This window comes from Erithacus rubecula (genome assembly GCF_903797595.1).
Source record: "Erithacus rubecula genome assembly, chromosome: 28".
Taxonomy (NCBI): domain Eukaryota; kingdom Metazoa; phylum Chordata; class Aves; order Passeriformes; family Muscicapidae; genus Erithacus; species Erithacus rubecula.
This window is the reverse complement of record NC_136680.1, coordinates 2061162-2074898: the sequence shown is the minus strand read 5'-3', so window position 1 is coordinate 2074898 and position 13737 is coordinate 2061162. Positions and strand designations below refer to the sequence as shown.

The window sequence follows — 13737 nt, the reverse complement described above, 5'->3', positions numbered from 1 at the left end:
CATAATTTCCTGGCCGATCCAATTAATGCAGAGGAGGGCGGGTGTGAATTATCCCTCCCTGCATCCAGCCTTGCCCCCTGCATAGAGCTGGGGGCTGGAAATTGCAGGATTTGCAGTAATTAAGGCAAATAGTTGGTTTTGTTTGGTTAGAAAAACAACCCGGTGCTGTTTGGAGAAGCCAGAAAAATCCTGGAAAAGGTTTTCCTTCCCGTTACCAGGAGTGGGGAAGGAGAAGTCGTTCCATGCAAAGCAGGGCTGGGCCCCCCCCTCGCCTGGGGCAGGGACGTGTTGGGACTGATCCTGGCTGGGAGGGAACAAACCAGAACAGGTGTGGGGCTGCTCCTGCCTGATCCCAATGGATCACCCCATTTCCCAGGGAATTTCATCTGGGATCCCCCACAACTCTAGTTAGAACTGAGCTGGGATGAATTGGGCTGAGCTGGGTTAAACTGGGCTGAACTCAACTAAACTGGGATGCACTGGGCTGAGCTGGGCTGAGCTGAAATGCACAGGATTAAACTGGCCTGAGCTGAGATGCACTGGGTTGAACACAACTAAACTGGGATGCACTGGGCTGAGCTGGGATGCACTGGGTTGAACTGGGTTGAACTGGGCTGAGCTGGGCTGAACTGGGCTGATCTGGACTAAACTGGAATGCACTAAGTTGAGTTGGGATATACTGGGTTGAACTGGGATGCACTGGGCTGAGCTGGGCTGAGCTGGAATGTGCAGGGTTAAACTCGACTAAACTGGGATGCACTGGGCCGAGCTGGGATATACTGGGCTGAGCTGGGATATACTGGGCTGAGCTGGGATGCCCTGGGCTGAGCTGGGATGCCCTGGGAATGTCCAGCCAGCGAGTTCCCATTGGTGACCTGGCACCACAACCCATGACCAGCACGTGCCCTTTGGATCATCCCCATTCCCAGAGCTGGCATCACTCTCTGCAGCAGCAGCTCTGGATTCTGTATGCCCCTGCAGCTGCCCCTGGAATGTGGCTGTGCCAGGGCTCCCACCACTGTCCCCAAACCCAGAGCAACAGTGGCCAGGCCTCCTGGAGAGCCCGGAAAGGCTTTTAGTGCCTTGGCTGGAGAAATGGAAACAAATGAAGTTGACAGACAAGTGTCCGGGTTTATGGCAGCGTCCGCTGACAGGAGGGAGATTGGCTGTCGTGGGCTTGATGCAGAGGGATCCTGATGGGAGCAGGATGAGGAGATGGATAACCTTGATGGAGCTGCGGCGCGGGAGGATGCTCCGGCGGCATTATTCCAAAATAATTTGGTTTTTATTTGTTTTCCTTCGGGGCGGGGGGGAGGGATGCAGAGCCCCACGCTCCGTGGAGTTTTTTCCTAAACAGATTTGCTAAATAAATAATGAGGAGGATCCATATTTTATTTATATCCCACCTCTCCGTGTGGCGCTGGTGGTGTTTTACACCGGGCCGCTCCCTCCCTTTTAGCACGGACAAACTCCAAGGAGCTGGTGAGATGGAGATGGATTTACAGGGATATTTGGATGCTGAGCAGAAGGACAGGCAGCAGGATGTGCTGGAACTGCTCCTCCTGATGGACTTAATGGGCACCTTGGTGCTTTGTGAATCCAACTGGAAGTGTCTTTGCATCTGGAGGCACCTGAGGAATTCTGCTGGGAGCCAGCTCTGGCTCTGAGGGGCTCAGGGGGGAACTAAACACCCAGGAGGACACTCCAGACACCCAGGGGGACAGTCCATGATTCCTTGCGAGGAGGGTCAGGAATCCACCTGTGTGCACTCATCCTTCTGAAACAGTTTTTGAAACCTGGGGGGACTTAGGGGGGTCTGGGAGCAGAGCAGGTCCTGTCCTTCCCTGGACAGCTCAAGAGGAGCATCCTTGCTCAGGGATGTAACTCCAGGGCCGTGGGGTGTCTTTGTTCAGGGATGTGGCTCGGTGACCAAAAATTCCCTGTTCTCCCCAGATTCTGTCTTTCTCAGAGCTGGACATAGCCCCACAGCAGCTTCAGGGCTCTGTGTTATTCCCATCACTGTTTTCCAAGATTTCAACAAAGGAGAGCAATCCCTTAATACGAATTATTGTTTAATTTATCCTCATGTCAGAGGTGAAAAAATGTCCCTGTAGAGGGAAGGGGACTCTCCCTGTCACCATCTTGTCTGTCTTTTCTTGGCACCTGTGGGTCACAGGACATGTTCCTGTCCCCATGCCCATCCCTGTCCTCTCCAGTGTGAGCCCCTCACAGCCCCTCCCTCACAAAACCATCCCAAACCCCCCCTCAACCCATCCCTTCCTCAAGATAACGAACCCCCAAACCTCCCTCCTGCTCCCAAACCCCCCACCCATCTGACCCCCCGTTCCAAAATCCCAATACCAGCGAACCGCTCCCTTTTCCAAAACCAGAGTGACCCCTCCCCTTCCAAAGACCCCCCCGCCGGTGCGACCCCCCCTTTTCAAAGCCCCTCAGCCCACCGGGTGCGACCCCCGTCCCTCCCCAAGCAGATCCCCCGGTCCCGGTCCCGGTTCGGTCCCGGTTCGGTGTGACCCCCCCCCAATCTTTGCCCCCCCCCCCCGCAGGGGCGTGGCCGCGGGGGCGCGCGGGAGCCCCGCCCTGGGACCGCGCCGGGCGCGCGCGCGGCCGCCGGTGGCAACAATGTGTCAGAGGCGGGGCCGGGGGCGGGGCCGGCGCGCGGCGGGGGCGGGGCCGGGCCCGGGGGCGGTCCCGGGCGGGGGTCGCGGGCGGGGGGCGCGGGCGGCGGGCGCAGCATGGCGCGGCGGCACTGAGCTAGCGACGGCCTCCCGGCCCGGCCTTTGTCTCTCCGGTGTCCCCGGGGCGGAGCAGCCCGCGGCGGGGCCCGGGGCTGAGCCCGCAGGTGCGGCGGCAGCACCGGCGGCTCGGCACCGGGCGGCGGCGGCGGCGCCGCGGGGCTCGGAGGAACTTGGCCGAAGTTGGGCGCGGGGGGGGGGGTGGGGGGGGAAGGTTCCCGGTACCGGGGCGATCCCGGGGCGCCGCGGGAAGCGGGTCGGTCCCCGCCGCCCGAGCGCGGGATGCGGCTGCCCCGGCGCCGCCGCACCGCGGCCGCCCCCGAGTCCCCCCGCTGACGGCGCCCGGGGCCGCGGGCGATGGTGAGGGCTGGGCGCCCGCCCGCCGCCGCCGCCGCCCGCCGCCCGCCCGCCGTCCCCGGCCGGCCCCAGGGCCCCGCCGCCCCGTGAAGCGGCCGGAGCCGCGCCCGCCGCCCGCCGGGACGATGGTGCGCTGCGGTGCGGCCGCGCTGCTCGCCGCGCTCCTCGGCGTCTGCGTCTGGACCGACGAGACCGGGAAAGTTATCTCGGACCGGTTCGCCGTCTACTGGAACCGGAGCAATCCCAGGTGAGGCGGGGGGCGGCGGTGGCGGCCTCGGCGCCCGAGTTCCAGTCGGTTTTTTCCCCCCCGCACGCACACCCGCTGAGCCGCCCGGTGACAGCGGCCGCCGCCGCCCGTGGCGGGTCGGGTCCCCCTCGAGCCCCCGGTGGGCTCCGGTGAACGAGCTGGGCGGCCCCGGGGAGGCGGGGGTGGTCCCTGGGGCTCCCTCCCCCGAAAGTTCCCGCGGGGCCCCGGGTGGACCGTCCCCGGGGGCTGCGGCAGCGCCGGGAGCATCGCCGGGAGCGGGGCGCGTTCCCGGGGGCGGCCGGGGGGAGGGGGCGCCGGGGGCTGCGGCTCGGCCCCTCCGCGCCCAACTTCGGGGAAGTTCAAGTTCCTCCCCCCGCCGCCCCGTTCCTCCCCCGGTCCCTCTCCCGGGATGCTATAAAAAAAACCCCGAAATCCGCCCAAAGCGGCGGGTGCGTCTGCGGGGGGGTCGGAAAGAACGATTTGGAGGGGAAAATGGCAAAACGGGCCCGAGGGAGGGACGGGGGTGAGGAGCTGGGGATGGCCGGCCCTGCTGTTCCCGGGTCATTCCCATCCTGGAAGTGCAATCCCCACAGTTGGATTCGTTTCCTGATTCCAGCTGGAATTTCGATTTTTCTGTGTGTTTTTTCCCCACCAAGTGTTTTTTTCTTTGGGGGCAAGAGTTTTCATTTCTGTCGTATTTCTTTGTTCATGATTTTGAGGAACCAAAAACTGTTGGTGAGTTGGAAGCGGGAGGAATTCTGCTCTGGGAATGCTCAGGTGGTTGTGACCCTCGGGACCCCCACTACCGTCCCTGTTGGGGACACCCTTTGGGGTCTGAAGGGGCCCGTTTATGGGGATTCCTGTAAAAAACAAAAACCACCCATCAAACCCTCATTTCCCCCAAAATTCCTCAAAGTTCTCCCAAGCCTGGCAGTGTCTGAGCAGTGAGGGATGAGCTCGGTGGATGCAGCCCTTGTGGGCTTTGGGCTATCCCGTTTTCTGGGTCAAACTGGGGGTTCTTTGTCCCCCTCGATCCCTGCGTGACTCGTGGGGCACAGCGTGGCCTGGTCCTTGTCCCCAGGGCTACCAGCCACCTGAGGTGTCACCTCCAGCTCCGGGTGGCTCATCCCTTGCTGCCACCCATGAGGGGACCCCGGGTGCCACCTTCTCTCCCTCGATGTCACCGGCGCACTTGGGGAAAGTTCCTGGCGGTGTGTCAGCACTGGGACGTTCACGGGGCCGAGAGCCCTCAGCAGTCCCTGGTGTCCATCCAACCTCCACACGTCCCTTTTTGGGGACCCGCCCACGCCCCTCTCACCACCCCAAAATTGGGGCGAGCCAGTCCCTTTGTGCCTTGGTGGCGGTGCCTTGGCGGTGGTGCCTGCGCCGCGAGCCGCCCGCGGTGCATATGGATTTTATTATCTCCCTCACATTTTTGTGGGGGATTGTAAGAGCCAGGGAATTATTTTTTTTTTCTTTTTTTTTTTTTTTTTTTTTTTTTTTGCCCGTTGCAAAGTTTTTTGGTTTCGGCTCCTGGTGCTCCCCCCCAGTCTCCAACACTTTGGGTTCTTTTCTTTTGTTCTCCCAAATACCAAACATGTGTGAGGGGTTCCCCTTTTATCCAAACCCGGCATCCCAGAGATGAGGGTGGTTGGGGCGGTGGCTGGGATTTGGCACCCAAGGGTTCTGACGTTTGGGATTTGGCGCCCAAATGTTCTGACATTTGGGATTTGGTGCCCAGGGGTTCCTGGGGATGGGATTTGGCACCCAAGGGTTCCGATGGTGATACCAACAACCAAAAGTAGCCCCTTGGCTGTTGGGGACGGGCGTCCCGGGACCCAGCACCGGTGATGGCGTCAGCTCCATCCCCTTCACCCCCTCGCAGAAGCCGCCGACAATTTCTCCTCGAAAAATCCACGGTGGATCATTATTCCATATACATTTCTACATTTCTAAATCTGCTGTTGGCAGGGAAAAATATTTTCGAGGAGGGAGGGGGGAAATAAAATGGAGGGAAGCGCGAGGGGCTGGCAGGGAAGAGCAGACAATGGCTGGTGGGTTCAGCAGGCACGTCCGCAGCGCCTGGCTCCGGGATGTGACCCAAATTTCCCCAATGTGGGAGCGCCCCGTGTCGCCAGCGCTCCCCGCCTGCGCCTTCGGCTCTCGGAATTCGAGGCAATTTATTAGGGGTTGCAAAGATTGAAATTGCCATTGAGTTTCCTGCTTATTCCCTTTTTGAACCCAGCGGTGGGTTTATTTTTTTCTCTGGAGTTACTACAAGACCGTCTCATTCTTAAAAATGAAGAAAAAACGTATTTATGTGTTTTCTGGTCTCTCGTTTTTGTTCTTTTTTTCCCCCCCAAACGACACCTCATTTATTAAGGGGGAAATAAAAAGGGGTTTAAAAAAAAGGGGAAAAGACCCAAGGTTAAAATGTCCTGTTTGAACCCACAGACCTTCTCTGACACTAAATATTTTTTGTCAGGTTTATACAGCAATCTATATTTTATAAAAGACAGGAATAAATCTCATGGTCGATATGATTTACCCAGATTAGAATAATTCTATATTTCATAATTGGGGCTAAATTAAAAATAAGTGGTACCTCGGGATGCTGCAATTTCCCTGTTCTGGGGAGAGATTTAACCACTCGCTGTGGATTTACAAGGTTTATTTTTATTTTTAAATGGTTTCATGAGGATGCGCTGGGAAAACGTTTGGCTGGATTGAACTCCTGGTTTATCCAGGTAAAAAAACGAAGGGTGATGAAGGTAGAATTATATAAAAACATGCAGTTTTGGTGCTGTGTGGAAATGTGGGGTTTTGCTGGTGATGGTCGCTCTCCGGGTGTGGATCCGTTGGCCGGGCCGGTCGCGGGTGGATCCGTTGGTTGTGTTTGGGGTGATGGGGCCATGGATGGGATTTTGGGGCTCCTCCCTGGTCTGGCATTGTGGGCAGGGGTCTGGCACCGTGAGCAGGGGTCCAGCACAACACCAGGGCTCTTCCCGCCGTCACTCCGTGTTTCCTGCTGGTGGTACGGGATCCACTCGCCCGTAGGATCCCAGGGTGGATTTGCCTTGGGAGCCAACCTGGTTGATTTGGGTGTGCTGGTGTGTCCAGCATCACCAGCGGGTTGGGGTGTCCAGTTTTGGCCCCCATTGCCCCCCACACCACAGCGGGTTTAGGGTGGATGTCTCAGCACCGTGCGGCAAAAAAATCAGGGATTTGGGAGAACCTCTGTGCCATGGGGGAAAGGCTCTGTGGGAAGGAGTGACCTGTCCTCACAAGGTCCCCAGTCCTGTGATCCTGACCCATGGCCTTGTGTGGAAACCCCAGAGAGGCCAAGGAAGGATGGAGGGTTTGGGATTTGCTGCCGTCCCCCGTTCTGCTGGGTGACGGGCAGGGAATCGTCATTCCCGAACGCTGCTCGGTGTTCCTGCAGCAATCCCACGGTCACTGCCGTGTGCCTGGATCCACAGTGGGAATGTGCAGAGTGCCAGGGCTTCTCCTCCCTCCCTGGGACCAGCTGGGATCGTGCCCTGGCCTGCTTTAACGCCGAGGTCATGGCGCTGCCTCCCAACGCTTCTTTTGCTGATTCCTGTATTATTTTTCGGTGTGGTTTGTGAGCACAGCTCGGGTTTCTGTTCTGCTCCTCTGCACTCCCCAATCCCGGGATCGGGGACCGGAGAAATGGTTTCTGGCAGGGGGATTTACAGAGCCAGGTGATGCTCAGGGCAGGCAGAGCAGGACTTTGGGGGGAAAGGTGCCTCTGCCACAGGGGTGGTGGGGTTGGGGTGAATGGGGCACGTATTCCCAATCCCGTTGGATTTTGTGCCCCTTTTTCCTGCATTCCCATCTCCTGGAACTGCAGCCCCGGTGCCTGCTGGTCACTGGTGCTTTGTGGTGGCCGTGGCTGTGACTGTGACCCACTGACCACCCAAGCCAAGGCCAACTTGCCCACCTGTGTGTCACGAGGGGCTGTGGCCAGGCCACTGGTGGCTGTGTGTGCCACCTCTCCATGAAGGGAGCAAATATGATGCCAAATCTGTTTTTTTCCAGGGGAATTTGGTGCTGCAGAGGGGTGGTTGAGTGAGAGGACTCAGCTTGGGGGATCCCACCCATATCTCCATGTTGGAGTGGGGCTGGATCCCAAAATTGCTGTGTCCTGGCTCTGGCTGGGACTTTTGGGGTCACCCCCTTTGCTACATGTCCCCAGTTCTCTTTGTCCCTGCTCCCATGGGCATCATACTGGGGCATCAACCTCTGAAAGAAACATGTCCTATTCCTCCCTTGGAGTGATTTTAATGTGAATTTTAACCCAGGCACTCGGGTTTTTCCTGTGTCTCCCTCAGGCCGAATCGGGGTGCCAGGACAGTGCTGGGTGTGCCATCACTCCGCCTCGTCCTGTGCAATTCCTGCTCTTTTAGTTTTCCTCCTTCTGCTCTCCCTTTGTGCCGAGATCACTCCCAGCCCTTCCCACCCCTCTTTTCCAGCCCGTTAAGCCGTGTTAGCAATTCCTCACCAGCCCAGGGCTGCGGCGAGTGGTTAATGGAGAGCAGACACCAGCGGGCCGGCGTCGCTGACAGGATTCTCTCTCCGTGCCCGTCTCTGTCTCCGCCTGTCCCTTTCCAGGGACCGCAATTACATTCCCTGCTGCTTGCACATTTGGTATCCAAATGCCGACCATGCGCCGCATCCTAATGCGAGGATGGGCTGGGGGCGTGCGGAGCTGCCCGAGGGTCAGACAGTCCCCAGGACCCCCCCCCAAAATCCTGGTGTGTCCTGCTAAGGGGGGACATGCAGTGGGAATAGTCCAGGGGGTGAGGGATACCCTCAGGTAAGCTTTGAAAGCTGTATAAAGACACATGTGTATATAAATATATATACACATGATTTATATATCTTATAAATATATATACACAGATTTATATATCTTTTACATACAAATATATATATATTATATAAAATATTTATTTATTTATGTATTTATATATGTGGGTGTTTGTTCACACGCACCCCCGCCCCACTTAAATACACTTTACACACACAAATAATCCAATGCCAAAACCCCCCCTGTCTGGCAATGCTGTGACATTCCCCTGGAATTCCTATCTGGGGGATGCAGGATCTACCTGCCTGTGGGTTTACCTGGCTCCAGGCTGTCCAGCTGTCCAGCTGTGTCCATCCCTGCCACATCAGGAGCCGACTGGAGCTGTACCTGCCTGTGCCTGACAAGGTTCAGCTGCTGGGTTGGCTGGAAAATTGCAGCAATTGTTCCTTAAATAGCTCCTCGTTCCTGATGGTGACAATTTCGGTTCTTTTGTGTTAGATATTAATCATGATTTCTGAGGCTCCGTTTTGATCCGAGCTGGTTTTCCCCACTCGGGGCAGAGATCCTGCCCCGCTTCGTTGGATTTAATGGGATTTATGGGAGGTGAACAGCTCGGAGTGCTGTTACCTGCAGCCCCTAAGAGGTGTTTAAATTCCTTTTCCCCCTTTGCCGTGACCCGATGCTAATCCCAATGTTTGGCTGCTTCTCTTTGCTTGGAGATCCATCCCAAAACCAGGCCCTGTTTGGCTTCTGCAAGTACAGGATGAAGCACTGTGCTCTAAGGGCCAGGCTGGATCATGGCTTGGAATCCATCATCTTGGAGCTCTTTCCCAACCCAAGTGATTCCGTGATTCTCCAGGGCTGGAAAAGTGTTGGAGTGAGCCAGTGCCCCCTTTGGCCTTTTCCAGATGAATTCCAGAAGCATTTTTGAAACTCCCCCAAAGCCAGGGCTGTGTTTAGGGGCGTCTGTGTGTCCAGACTCTTTGCCACCACCCCAACCCTTCTGGATTTGGGGATCCCACCGGGAGCCGTGTCGGGGAAATGGTGTCCTAAGAGCTGTTTGGGTGTGGGATGCATCAGAGCTGGTTTGATCCCGCAGGAAAAGCAGGAAGGGACAAGGCTGAGAGCAGGGCAATGGGATGGAGCCTGTCCTGCCATGTCCCTGCTCCGTCCTGCCTTGTTCCCGGGTGGTCACACTGTTGTTATTTATTTATTTCTCCTCCCTCGCTCCCCCTTGGCTTGTTGCTGCCGCTGTGCCTGGGCTGCTAAAGAGCTTCCCATTGTTCCGGAGCTAATTACCTCCTAATGAGGCTCCCGGCTCAAAAGCCGAGCTGAGCAGGGGCTGTGGGGGGATGTGAGGGGGCTGTGCTGGGAGGGGGTGAGGGCAGGGCTGGGGTCACCATCGGGGTCACCACTGGGGTCACCCGATGGCTTCAGCTATGCTGTGTGAATTGGGGCTGGTGGTGGGGAAATCCACGGCCGTGGAGCTGCCAGCCTGGAGTTTCATCCTAAAGGGCAGCTGGGAAGTGGTTTTGTCAAAATTTTCTTGTTGTGCCCTCTGGATTTTGGCCAGGCAGGGCTGTGCTGGTGCTCAGAGCTCGGTGTGACACCTCCCTGCCAGCCCTGTCTGGGACAAGTGTCACCTTTTAGGGCACATCCTTCATTTTGGTTCAAACCAGGGGTCCCCAAAGCTTATCCCATCCATGTGCTGGACAAATCTTGCTCCACTCCTCCACTTTCTTCTTGAACTCATCCCATCCCTCGGCAAGAGACTGGGATGAGCCCTGATCCTGATGAAACTGGCCACTTTGGCTGGAGGGAGTGTCCAGGAGTGTCCTTGTCCCAGAACTTTGGGCTCCACATCCTGGATCCTGCTGTGCCCCTGGAATATCCCCCGTGTCCCTCGGGGTTGTGGCAGCTCCCGTGGCTCCTCCATGTGATGGGGGAGAAGAGGATCCTTCTCCAGAGGGTTTGGGAAAGCCCCCACCTCCACCCTGCTCCCACTGAAGCCAGGCTTTGTACCCCAACACGGGGTGGGGACAACATTCAAAGCAACAACAGTGGGGGAAAATATTCCAAAGGAGGAAAATTTACTCCCTGGAATAATAATGAAGGTAGGGGAATGAGTTCCCCTTCCCTGTGCCCTTGATGAGGGGTGCCCAAGGCAGTGAGGGGTCCAGAGTGAGCCCTTCCAAGGGGATGGAGGTGCTGGCAGTTTTGGGATTGCCCCATCTGTCCCAATTTGCCCATGGATCCATCTCCAGCTCGGCACAAAGCCCGGGGTCGATGGCGCAGCCGATCAGCGCCAGATCCGCGCTCCTGCTCCTAGCACGGATCCATTTGACTCTTTCCTTTGGTTCATTAATGAAGGGAGAGGGATGCAAAAACAGGGATTTAGACTATTTGGTTTTTTTTAATTCCTCTCTTTTTAAATTTTTCCCCTTTTCCCGTGTTTGCTTCCCGAGGCGCAGCGGAGCAGGGAGTGATGCCGCTGCTGGGAGAGGAACGGCCACGGGGCCGAGCCATGTCCTGGTGGGGCTGTGCTGTGGTGGGATCCTGTGGGATACACCCTGTGCCTTGATGGGATCCTGTGGGATACACGCTGTGCTGTGGTGGGATCCTGTGGGATACACCCTGTGCCTTGATGGGATCCTGTGGGATACACCCTGTGCTGTGGTGGGATCCTGTGGGATACACCCTGTGCCTTGATGGGATCCTGTGGGATACACCCTGTGCTGTGGTGGGATCCTGTGGGATACACCCTGTGCCTTGATGGGATCCTGTGGGATGCACCCTGTGCCGTGGTGGGATCCTGTGGGATACACCCTGTGCTGTAGTGGGATCCTGTGGGGTACACCCTGTGCTGTGGTGGGATCCTGTGGGATACACCCTGTGCCTTGATGGGATCTGGTGGGATACACATCTGCCGTGGTGGGATCCCACGGGATAAACTTGTGACATGGTGGGATCCTGTGGGATACACACCTATGCTCCCTCAGCTCATCACTTCTTCCTGACCTCCCAGTTTTCTTCTTTCTTTGTTGTTTCCAGCTGCTCTGGCCTTGTTTTGTGGGATTTTCCCGTTTTTCCTGCAGCTGTGACCTCCAGGCGCACACGGGTGTCTGTGCGAACACCGGAGCTGCCTGTGCCTGCTCAGTCCCACCAAACACCATCCTGGTGCTGGACCCAGAGCTGCTGCTCCCTGTGGATGCCAGGACCAGTATTCCCATTGTGATATTCCCACTGTGGTATTCCCATCATTGTATTCCCACCATGGTTCTCCCACCACCAGTATTCCCACCGCTCTGCCGAAGCGTTCCCGGATCCGCAGAGTTTTACACCAATACCTTTTTTTGTTTGACTCCAGGAATGGACTTTTTGTTTCAGCTCCTTCCCCACCAGCCCCGAAATCCTCCAGGAATCCAACTCTGGATTTTGGATCTTTTGTGCCAAACCCAAACCTCTCTCGGCTTCGATTCCCGGCGCCGCCGACTTTGGGAAAAAAGGGGAATTAATGGCAATGGAGATTTTTTATAACAGGGAATGTAGAAGCCCCGTTCCATCCCCAATTTCCTCCTCCTGCCCCATCCCAATCACCTCCTCCATCTATTTCCTTGGCATTCATCCGAATTTCCCTGGAAATATTTTGCCGTTTTCCCCAATACAACCAAGTTTTGTCGGATTTTTCTTTTTCCCCCTGCAGAAGAGGAGGAATTATCCGTCTCGGTTTATTTTTCCTTGAACATTACATGGGAGCAAAACTCACCCATGTGCTGGGAAAGAGATAAAGTGTTTAGACAGCAAATACAAATATTCCAGAGCACTCAGCCCGGCTACAGCTATTCCTGCCAGGATTCCGAATTCCGTGCCATGTCTTCCAAGGGGGGTTTTATTTAGACTGTCTTATTTTTTTTTTTAATATTATTTATCAAAAACCCTATTTATATTTGCAGTAAAATGAAATCTGCCTGACCCTGTTGAGAACTCGAAAAATCCCAATTCTTTCCTTTTCCAATCCTGTTTCCACTGAGGAAAAAAAGCCCCTGGACCTCGTGCCCTGCACAAAATCCAACCGCGACGGGATTATTTCGGCGGCTGAGCTTCTCTGCAGGCGCTGGGACGGCGCTGGCTCCGTGTGTTCCCCCCTAAAATCAGGATTCAGGGAAGCTCCTGCAGAGGTGGGGATGGAGCTGGGGTCCCCAGGGTCTCCCCGTGGGATTTTGGGGGCGCAGGCTCCCTTGTGTTGCTGATTCTGACTGCGCACGGAGCGCTCCAAAAAGAGTTTATTATTTTGATTTGATTTTAATATTCAATGATGGATGGGCTCCCGCTGCTCCTCAGGAGCATCCCAGTCTCCCATCAATGTTCCAGCCCTGCTGGGGACCTCGTGGGTGTCATTGTCACCCCGGTGCCGGGCGCTGGTGCCGTCAGGAGCTGAGGAAGCTCTTTCCCAGCCAGCTCGATAATCCCAATTATTATCTGGATTCTCGATCAGGGTTGCTTATTAAACTTGGCACCGCTGGCTTTGCCGTTCCGGCCGCCTGCCTCGGCAGAGGGATTTATCTCCTGCCGACGCGGGAAGGAAATTGAGTGGAAAAACACGGGGCAGAGCCCCCCGGGACGGCGGGAGGGGCTGGGGGTACCCGGGTTCTGAAGGGTCAGGAGATGCTGGCACAGCCCCAGCAGTGCTGGGTTGGGTTGGTGGAGCTGCCTGGGCTGTGTCCGTGTGTCCGTTTCCATCCCTGTTCTGGGATTTTATTCCAAGTTTTTATTCCAAGGTTATTTTGGAATGGTCGGTGCTTTTATACAATGCAACAGACATTATTTTCCCTTTTCCCTGAAATTTGAAAGACCTTTTATCAGCTCCTGTCCCCCTTCACCTCAGGAATATCGGCTTTTTGCAAATCCAGGCCTTTCCGCTGGAATTCCCAGTTTATCATCCCACAAACCTTCCTGGTTTTCTCATCGACCCCTTCTTCTCACATTGTGCCCACAAATTGTATTTTATTTTTACCTGGCACTGCTGAGCCAGGGCCGATGTGCCGACCCTTCCAAAGGAGCTTTTCCCAAATTTCACCCAATTCTCAGCACTGACCGAGCAGGGCATCCAAGGGTGGGATGAGAGTGGGAGAGATGCTGCTGGGAAAAGATGCTTTCCTGGAGGGTTTCCCTCCCTCCTGGTGTTTGGATGTTTCAATTTTCCCGTTGCACTGCTCCGCTTTTTCCTGCCTTTCCACCATTTTTCTGCATTTTAAAAAACCTGTGCAAACCCTGTAACTGGAATTCCCTCTCTTTGTGTCTCCGGCTGCTCTCTCACCCCTGGGTGAGCTCCTGGGATCCCCTTTTTAGGCTGGGGGCTCTCCCCAATCCCCTCCCTATGCTGCTGCTGAGGGATTTGGGTGAGAACAGTGTCGGCTCCAAAATTCTTTATTTGGTAAAAATAAATTTGGGAAATTACTGTTATCCTGAACCCTGCAATGTTTTTCCCTCGTGCTCCAGGGCTTGGTGTCCATCTTGGGAACGCTCCAGGCTCTCTCCTTGGATTTTTC

General features: G+C 56.0%; 1 protein-coding gene across 1 annotated transcript in view; it reads left to right on the top strand.

Moving 5' to 3' along the window:
- Positions 1–2943: 2943 nt before the first annotated feature.
- The window catches only part of EFNA2 (ephrin A2), a 43660-nt gene continuing 32866 nt past the window's right edge, over positions 2944–13737 (top strand). Inside the window, exon 1 of the mRNA XM_079328481.1 lies at positions 2944–3357. Coding sequence (XP_079184607.1) covers positions 3236–3357 — 122 coding nt within the window. The 5' untranslated portion in view covers positions 2944–3235. The remainder of the gene's footprint in view (positions 3358–13737) is intronic.